Source organism: Sinocyclocheilus anshuiensis, unplaced genomic scaffold, assembly GCF_001515605.1.
Source record: "Sinocyclocheilus anshuiensis isolate Anshui unplaced genomic scaffold, SAMN03320099.WGS_v1.1 scaffold1857, whole genome shotgun sequence".
Classification (NCBI taxonomy): domain Eukaryota; kingdom Metazoa; phylum Chordata; class Actinopteri; order Cypriniformes; family Cyprinidae; genus Sinocyclocheilus; species Sinocyclocheilus anshuiensis.
In genome coordinates, this window is record NW_015540280.1 from 4,371 (window position 1) to 14,365 (window position 9,995).

At 37.2% G+C, this 9,995-nt stretch overlaps 1 protein-coding gene across 1 annotated transcript; it reads left to right on the forward strand.

The window, feature by feature from the left end:
• The first annotated feature begins 1,397 nt into the window (after positions 1–1,397).
• LOC107687304 (2-epi-5-epi-valiolone synthase) lies at positions 1,398–9,939 on the forward strand. The gene is made up of 5 exons (XM_016484586.1): positions 1,398–1,602; positions 3,024–3,657; positions 4,984–5,223; positions 5,313–5,565; positions 8,700–9,939. Exons 1-5 carry the CDS (start codon positions 1,472–1,474, stop codon positions 8,789–8,791), a joined length of 1,350 nt encoding a protein of 449 aa, XP_016340072.1. The 5' UTR covers positions 1,398–1,471; the 3' UTR covers positions 8,792–9,939.
• The last annotated feature ends 56 nt before the right edge of the window (positions 9,940–9,995 follow it).

Sequence of the window (9,995 nt, forward strand, 5' to 3'; positions counted from 1 at the left end):
TAGTCGTGGATCATCCAGGAAACGACACACAGTATTAAGATTCAAGGGTATGTAAACTTTTGAACGGGGTCAATTCAGTTATTATTTTTCCTTGTGGAGTATGTATAAACATCTGTTATGTGAAATAGATTATTCAGGACAGTACTAAATTAAAAATAACATGCAATTTTCATGAGCTCTTATTTTGTTAAAATTATTAACATATTTGCATATTCTGCATACAAAACCACGACAAAAAATGTAAATGTCTCAGTAACTTGTCATGTGTCCTTGAGCATCAATTACAGCTTGACAACGACATCTCATGCTGTTCACAAGTCCACTCTTTTTGAAGGGCTGCCCTCAGGTCATTGAGGATCTGGGGTGCAGGGTTACGACCCTCTACACGGCGACTCAGCTGATGGTTTTCTATGGGATTCAGGTCTGGAGAAAGTGCAGGCCACTCCATTTGAGGTACCCCAGCCTCCAGCAGCCGTTCCCTGATGATGCGACCTCGATGAGCTGGGGCATTGTCATCCATGAAGATGAAATCAGGCCTGTGTTGCTCATGCAGAGGCACAATGACTGGATTAATGATGTTATTCAGGTAGTATTGACTTGTCACAGTATCATTCACAAGGTGTAGGGCAGTTCTATATTGACTAGACATACCTGCCGAAAAGCTGAAAATCCTATTGGCTTTTGTCAAGGCAAAAACAAGTCATCCCTGAAATGTCAGCTAAAGTTTACTGATACCCTCTGGAGGGCAATACGGGTAGCACTTCATAAACCTCAAATGTTACTGACCCAGTAGTCAGTGAAATGGACACCATGAATGCTGGTCAAACTGATCTATTGATCTGTTGAAAACACGCATATTTGTGTCTTTAGTGTGCACGTCAATAATACTGGTCGAATGCTATCTGTTAGCATTCATATTCACTGACCAGTGGTTTGGCTGGTTAGTGGAAGTACAGTATGTGATTTGAGATTGCACTTTGAGGTAATAATGAGGTTTAGTAATAAATAAAGTCCATATTCTGAAAGTCTTTCACAAGAGTGAAGATGTTCAGTCATTTTCATTATTTCATTCCATTGTTTATATACAGATCCATCTATTCTCCAAGCCACTTGTCCTACTGTAGGGTCAAGGGGATGATGGCGCCTATCCCAGCGTCCCAGAAACACCTTGTCCAGTCCAATGTATAGTCCACACATCCATTCATTGGCCCAACCTGCAGAGGAAACCAGGCACCACACCAACACCTGGAGAACATGGGAAAATCCAGAGGCTTCCAGGCTGAGCCGGGACTCAACCAATGCTGCCTATTAAGCAGTCACCATGCATCCTCCATACAGATCTTTTACTGTAAATCTATTTATAGTTTCCCTACAGTTCCACCCTCCACCGTCACCTCAGCAGTGGCTTCAGTTACTGTTATACGCTTGGCACGAGTCGGCAAGTGGCCAACTTTCGCATTTCAACTTCAATATGTCTCGTGCTTCAGAAATCAGTGACTGTGATCATGTGACTGAATTCAGATTGGTGCATGCAGACTGTACGTGGAGCAGACAGACTGCAGACTGTCAGCGTGTCGAGGGACGACCGTCAGAAGCCAGGATGTGAGTATATTACCAAGATTTACCACTCTGATGTCACTCTAACATCATAGAGGGGGCTTTGTTACTGTTTCAGGCTGGACATACTGGGATAAAACTTGGCGGAATGAAACTTTAGAATTTTTGCATTACAAAATGCAGTCAATAAAATCATATATTTCATCACTTTTATCTTTCAGTAATCGGTTAACCTTAAAATCATGAGCGAGTTGTTTACTTCATGTTGCAGTGCTTTTCTAATTTAAGAACTAACCTTACAGTTGGAAAGCATGAGGTCAAGTTCACAGTGTGTGTATTTTGGGTGAGTGGGGGAAAGTGTCTGTAGTCTTTAATAGACACTATTCTCTGATCTTACAAAAATGGTACTGGCATGGTACATTAATATAGGCTATACACCACAATTTTACAGGGTATTTCAAGGTATTACAAAAGAATGACATGGCACCACTATGGTACTATTTCATAGAACATGGTATTACTATGGTACATGTACCATTGTTTTGCCAGTCTTTTTGGACATGTCAGAAATGGTACATGCAAAAAAAAAAAAGAAAAAGAAAGAAACTGGCAAAACATATGTCCAAACAAAATGGTATTACCAAAAATAAATGTTAATATGCAACCTTGGTAAATTCCCCCCAAACCTGGTAAAACAGCAGCAAATGTCCCAAAAAATATGTATACAATGTTTTTTTAAACATCCCTTGTGAAAAAGGAGTGTTCTTAATGTGCACTTGTAGTGTACTTCAAATCTTAAAAGTATACTTAAAAAACTGTACATGCAGATAATATAATATGAATGAAATAAAAGGCCTCTTAAATGTACTAAAGAGAGTTTCTTAACACACTCAAGTACACTTTTAAAAAGTGCACTTTGTAGTAATATCAAATTAAAGGTTTTGTGTTTTAAAAAAGTGCACTTTGTATTCATATCAAATTAAAGGTTTTATGTTTTTAAAATCAGCATTTTTAAATCTTTTGTTGAAGTACACTTATTTACACTAGTACACTAGTACACTAGCACATGTGAATTACATGCACATGTAAAATTAATTAATAATTTGAATAATGCATTAATACTTTTAACTGTGTGTTATGTGATATTACATTTAAAGTTCATATATTTTGCAACTTCATCATTACAAATGTGTAATTACAAATATATTTAAATACATGACATATACTGTAAAATAAAGAGCAACTGAAATGTTTGAGCATTCATTTACAATGTACATACCTAAGAAAGTACTGGCTAAGGTAACTACACAGGAAAAAAATAGGTTTAGGGTTAGTACCAAGTTATTACCCAGTTATAATTACTATAATAAGTACAAAGTATGCTGAAATGTACTTCTTAGTGCTTTTGTTGGACATTCAGCTTCTACTGAAATACTGAATAAAGTATGGTTAATTTGTCCCCACAGTTATGAGTCTTCATCAGAAGATGGAGTCACATGGACAGTGGTCAGTCCTATCGTCTTCACCTATCGAGTCATTCAGTCTGAGAGTCTTCTGGATGCAAGCAATGACACCTTACTGTTTGGCCATATCTCCAGCCCTATGGAGCTCCAGGCCCTTAAGATCAACAGTAAAGTAATGAAGCGATTCATTGTGATTGATCAGACTGTTAATGATCTATACGGCTCCCAGGTGGCAGCATATTTCGAAGCGAGAGGAGTGACCTACAAGATCCTTCCCTTACCCACAACTGAGGAGAACAAGTCCATGACCCTGGTGACCAGAATCTTGGAGGAGGTCCATAAGTTTGGGATTGACCGCCGTGCGGAGCCCATTATCGCTATCGGTGGCGGTGTTTGTCTGGATATCACAGGTCTCGCTGCATCACTGTATCGCAGACGTACTCCTTATATCCGTGTCCCTACTACTCTGCTGGCTTACATTGATGCCAGTGTGGGGGCAAAGACTGGGGTCAATTTTGCCAATGGTAAAAATAAGCTAGGGTCATACATCCCACCCGTGGCAGTGTTACTGGACAGGAGTTTCCTCTGCACTCTGCCACGCCGCCATATTTCTAATGGAATGGCCGAAATGCTGAAGGTACATGTACTGCATGGATGACAATACAATATTGGACAGTTTCTCAAAAGATGTTCACATTTTACACATCTAAAACAACTTACATTGCATTTTATGGTTCATGCACTGACTTGCACTGAACGAAGTGCACTTAATTGTATTTAATGTGCACTAGTAGTGTACTTAAAATCTTAAAAGTATATTAAAAAAAAAATATTTTACTTGCACATAATATTAATGAAATAAATAGCTACTTAAGTGTACTTAAATAGAATTCACTTTCTTAACACACTTAAGCACACTTTAAAAATGGACACTTTGTCTGTAGTAAAGCACATTTTAAATCAGTTTTAATAATCATAATAATCTTTTAATTAATTGTGCTTTAAAGAAGTAGACTTATTTTGATGTGTTGACTAACATAACTCTAGATGCATAAATGCATACACTCTGAAAGTTCAATTATGAATGCTGATTGGTGGAAATATATATTAAAATGTGTTTATTTAAGATTAAAGGGATAGTTCACCTTCAGTTGGTCCCCATTGACATGCATAGTGTTTTTTTTTCCCATACTATGGAAGTCAATGGGCACCAGCAACTGAAGGTGAACTATCCCCTTAAAGCTAAAATATTGACTTTAAAGTATTTTTCTCTTTTAACGTGTTTTTATTTTCTATAAATTTAGTCTATTTGTTATATTCAGTACCTTTGGCACAAATTGAATGCCATATCAATAATGCCTTAAATAAATAAATAGATTAACAAACAAATAAATAAATAGGATTTTAAAATCTTAAAAGAAATTAGAAAGAAATTTTAAATAAATAATTATTTTATTTAGCAAGGATGCATTCAGTCGATTAATAGTGACCATAAAGACATTTATAAATTTGTGAAAGTGAGAGATATAGTGAAAGATTTCTGTTTCATATAATTGCTGCTAATCTGAACTTTCTATTAATCAAATCAAGTCCTAAAAATGCCACAGTTTGCACAAGCAAATAAACTGGAAAAATTATTTTCTGCATTAACAAACCAACATCTTAATAAACCAACTTCTGAAGGATCACGTGGCACTGAAGACTGCAGTAATGATGCTGAAAATTCAGCTTTGCATCACAGGAATAAACTACATTTTAGAGTATATTTTCATATAGAAAACAGCTACTTTAAATTGTAATAATATTTCACAATATTACTGTTTTTACTGTATTTTTTTTTTATCAAATAGCCTTGCAGACTTATTTGAAAAACACTTAAAATTCGTACCAAACCCAGACTTTTGAGCATTATTGTAAAGTCTAATTGAGGTCTTGTGTCACCAATACTAGTGATCCCCTACAGATGGCGCTGATGAAACACAGAGGACTCTTTGAACTTTTGGAGAAGGATGGCAGACATTTGTTGGACTCCAGTTTCCAATCATCGAGGAGAATGCCAGAAAATATGCATGCGGATGCAGCGAGTGTGTCCACGAGACTGGCCATTGAAACCATGCTGGAGGAACTTGCTCCAAACCTGTGGGAGGACGATCTGGACCGGCTGGTGGACTTTGGCCATATCATCAGTCCAGAGCTTGAAATGGTTCTGCATATTAGGACTCAAACTAAAACTGCACACTGTGTGTCAGTCTTGAATTACTCTAACTGGAGTCACTCTTTTCTTTTATACAGAAAATTCTTCCTGCGCTTCTGCATGGAGAGGCGGTGAACATTGACATGGCTTTCATGGTCTATGTGGCTCACGAAAGGGGCTTTCTGACAGAAGAGGAGAAAAGACGTATCATTGTGTGTATGCGGAGCCTAGATCTTCCTGTGTGGCATTCAGACTGCACTCTGGATCTAGTACTGAAGTCCCTTACTGAACGACTCAAGCACTCAGGAGGATTTCTGAGAATGCCTCTACCCACAGCGCTGGGAAAAGCAAGTATGTGAAATATAAAAAGAACTATACTTTTGCCCTCAAATATTAAAAGTGTATTCAGTAGTTTGGTGCAAAATCAAACAATTTTACACGTTAGGAAATCGTGTTTTTGTAAAGAGTCATCTGAATGGTGTATAATGAAATGAAGGATGTACTAATAATAGTTTTCTATAAAAAGTGTCTATCACCATACACCAAAACAGAAGACCAACTGAGACAAAAAAAAAAAAATGAGCGTAAACATACATGCGTTGAAAAGATTTAAAGGGGTCATGAACTGAGCAATCAAAATTCTGTCAGGACCACTATCGTCAAAGATGATTGACAATTAGCATACAGTTTGGATTGGCGGTATGGTTCTGTTCTGGGCAAGAACTCCCTGCGCCTCCATGCAGCCTAGCATGGATGAGAGCAGGGAGAGCAGCGATAACCCCCCCAGGGTAAACACAACAGAACCAACATAAATGAATTGCAGATATCGTTAAAGTTCAATAATGTTATGTACACATTTTAGAATTAGTCTGATTCAAAGGAAAAATGTATAAGAGGTCATTGTGCTATAAAAACATCCTGTAAGTTTCAGAAATCAAAACTTTCTCAGTAGTCTAAAAACAGCTTATATTGAAGGCAGTCTGCCAAAACAACGACTTTTGGAATGTTTTACTCTATGATATAATAGCAAAGCCACTAGAAGGCAAGCCTGCAACCATTAGCCGAAAAAGCGTAACGGCTAAAGCTAACGCTTCTGGTCTGGCAGTACGTGGGAAAGGAGACCAGAGGCCGTTTTTTTTTAATGGACGTCAATGGAGGAGAGGCTTCACTACGATGAATAAACAGCTTTTAAGAGTAAATGGCTTATCCTTTAATGAATCGACAGCCTATCTGCTAATCTTCAACATGTTTTACACTAAACAATACTTTTGGATTGAACTATTTTTAGTTTACCACGAAAAAAATGCCGTTTTATAAGAGAAGTCACTGACTTTTTGCGACAGGTGGGATTCAGTTTACGGCACTTCCCATTAATTCCTATGGGATCCGTAAACGGCGATTGAGTGTCGTACAACTCTGACTGAAATTCAATGATGTCAAGGTTATATTGTGATTGGTTATTAAGGGACACGTGATCCAAGTTAGCTGTTACGCTTTCTCCAATAGTAAGTAATACAGACTCTCTCATCTCCCTATAAGATAATCTCTGGTAATAGTGTGGATAAGCATCGCCTCCGCAGAAGAAGATCAATGCCTGCTTCTACACCACTATCTGTTTAGCCCCGCCCACCCATTCTACATCGCTGCCATTCTACATCACTGCCTGTTTAGCCCCACCCACCGATTCTACATTGCTGCCTGTTTAGCCCCGCCCACCGATTCTACATCGCTGCCTGTTTAGCCCCACCCACCGATTCTACATCGCTGCCTGTTTAGCCCCACCCACCGATTCGCACGTGTACTTTAAATACTGAGAGAGGCCAATGCAAGTCTATGCAGAAACCAAACAATAAAGATGCTCTGAGGACAGCAAGATGCAGTGCCAAGTTGTGGAAAAACAGTCTTTCCATTGCCTTACTTCTGATCCTAACATTAGGAAAAAGTGGATGAACTTTATTTTTAATGAAGATCCAGACTGTGTCAGTAAGAACTTGGTCAGAAAATAGCCTATTACTTCTAAATTATGTTTTTTGATGTAAACATCTTGATAACATTATGTGGACCTCAGAGAACAGTACAAAATAATAATAATAAAAAGGCAGTTCATAACCCCATTATTGACAGAAAATGCTATTAGTAACGCACATATTACTTATTCTTTGTTGGACATGTAAAGGAATTAATCTTGGTGTAAACCACTCTTTATAGGTCTCTATCCACGATAGATATAAGTGCAGCACTGTGAGAATACATAGCAATGCTAACGCTAGCTAAAAAACTACTGAATGCACCATTATTGCACAATGATAAAGAAAACTATTACTGAACGTTTTAGCTAGAAGCCTACATATCCATTGAAATCCATTACATATTTTTACAATTTCTGTTTTTTTTCCCTCCGCCAAAGTTCTGTGTTCTCTATTTTAATTTTTTCTTGATTCCCTTTTAATGGTTTATTAAAATTTTAATAATAAAAAGGATGTCTAATAAATGTATTACATTAATTCATTAATTTATTCATCTTAATAATAGTGCCCTAGTGTTTAATGCTTTTCAGAACATTTTCTGGGTTCTTTATGATTCAATACAAATTTATTATCAAAAATGGTGGTAATCAAATGTATAAAACAATTTAATCCTTTCAAATGTAATGAAATGAAATTTCAACAGCACCATGCAGAAGCAACGAAGCTGCGGCGCTCATCCACACAGAAAACACATACTTCCTATTAAATTAGCAGTTTTTTGTTTTTTTTTTGGTTTATTATTCACAGACACTAGTCCATCATCACAATTCGATTAAGTGTACTGACCTACCTTTGATTTATTCATCCAAAATTTGCCAAGGTTCAAAGTAGTAAGACGTAACGATCCTTCATTTGCTGAAATCGAGTTTGAATCAAGCTCTGAACTGCTGATTTGAAACTAAAGATTTGTAAACGTTTCGAAGCTTCATGAAGCCGTGTTTCAAAAACACTAATAAGTACACCATTCTGCAAGCATTCAAAAGTAGCCATCACTTATTGACTTAACTGTGCCTAATTATATGCTAACTTTATGCAACTTGCATTTAGATGAGTGGGGATGCTGACAGATTATTCCAGGTATTCCAGCTTCACAGCTAAACGAAAACCGGCTGCACTCTTAAAAATAAAACTTCCATGAGGGAGGTTTCACAGAGATGCCATAGCTAGAAGAACCATTTTTGGTTCCCCAAAGTACATTTCAGTGTACAGTTCTTAAAAGAAACAACATTTAAATAATCTAAAGACCCTTTTCCACTATAAAGAACCTTTTGGGGAATGAAGAGGTTCCGTAGATGTTAAAGGTTCTTCATGGAACTAAAGATGCCAATAAAGAACCTTTATTTTTAAGAGTTTAGTCCAACTTTAAGTGCTCAGGGCACATTTTAGCAAACACCGTAAGACTGTGACATACTGTAGTTTGTTTCATTTCCTTCAGTCTGTCTTTTACATACCCCGCAGGAATCTTCAATGACACAGAAGAGAGCATTGTGTGCCAAGCGTTCAAGAAATGGTGTGATGAACAGTGTGAAACCACCATGAAACCAGAATAACACACCACAGGAAATGTTGAGTCTGATTATATTCCTGAACCAAGAAAAACATCTGTGCTGCAAAAAGAAACACATCAAATCATGAATGAAAACCTCCAGAAATTGTGAAAACCACTCAGTTTTATTTCATTCCCAATACACTTGACAAGCTTTAAAACCTAACAATGAAATGCTACTTTCCTCATAAAGCTCATATAAAGAGTGAAAGGTGACTTTCCCAACAGGTTTAACATGGGCCGGCTTCCAGTACTGAATTCATAGGAAGTTAATGCTTTATAAAGAAATTCAACCAAAAAAAAATCAACATTACAAGCTATCTTAAGTCCTTTCTTAAATAATGTTTGGTTAAGCTTCAAAAATATAAAACAAAAGTATATTAACAAAACGAAAACTATCTCTAGCCAAGACACTTCTATAAAAGACAGACTGTGTTTGTTATTAAAAGGCGTTTGGTTGAAGTTCCACGGAAGCGTTTTGAAGGCACCTTTCATTGATGTCACTGATACATATGCATTCATACAGGAGCCTTGTGCTTTACCTGTTACCTGATTGTCTGAATTATTGCTCAGAAAAAAAATTGCAACAGCCAGTTTTGCTATAAATCCACGAGATACATGACAGTTTCACTGCATATTTAGACTCCACTTGGAATTTAGTAGTCAACACTGCGTAACATCACATTCAGAGGACGACTTTCAGTAGTTTCTGTCTATAGGGGAAGGAGTTTATGTAATACACTATTCTTGAAAGTTTTGTAGTGCTTCAAGACACTTCAGCTTTAAGCCAGAATACAATACAATCTTGATCAAACCCTGCGGGTCAGTATTAACTAGGTTTGGTGGTCCTACTGAGAGATCATCCCCTCTACTTCACCCGAGGACCGAACCGGTTAGGTTCCACAGTCTAAGACTAAGTCTAAAATCACACATATAGAATAGAACATTTCATTTAAAGGAATAGTTCACAAAAAATTGAAAATTAGGAACATCGTCGTCTTACGCTCACGTAGCTCTAAACCCATGTACTGTACATTTTTACAAATGTATTTATTTATTTATTTTCCTTTTTGGAAATTGGCAGTCCCTGTGGAAGCCTGTTTCAGCATGGAATAAAAATAAATAGGTAATTGTGACTTTCTCGCAATTCAGAACCCCCCCCCCCCCCCCCCACCCAACACAAAAAAAAAAAAAAAAACAACAGGAGG

What these genes read in the sequence shown, in the direction of transcription:
- LOC107687304 (XM_016484586.1), top strand. Translation starts at nt 1,472, where the DNA reads ATGTCTCGTGCTTCAGAAATCAGTGACTGTGATCATGTGACTGAATTC. An exon ending in CGACCGTCAGAAGCCAGGAT is followed by an intron (nt 1,603 to 3,023) that starts GTGAGTATATTA and finishes TTGTCCCCACAG; the next exon opens with TTATGAGTCTTCATCAGAAG. An exon ending in CACAGCGCTGGGAAAAGCAA is followed by an intron (nt 5,566 to 8,699) that starts GTATGTGAAATA and finishes CATACCCCGCAG; the next exon opens with GAATCTTCAATGACACAGAA.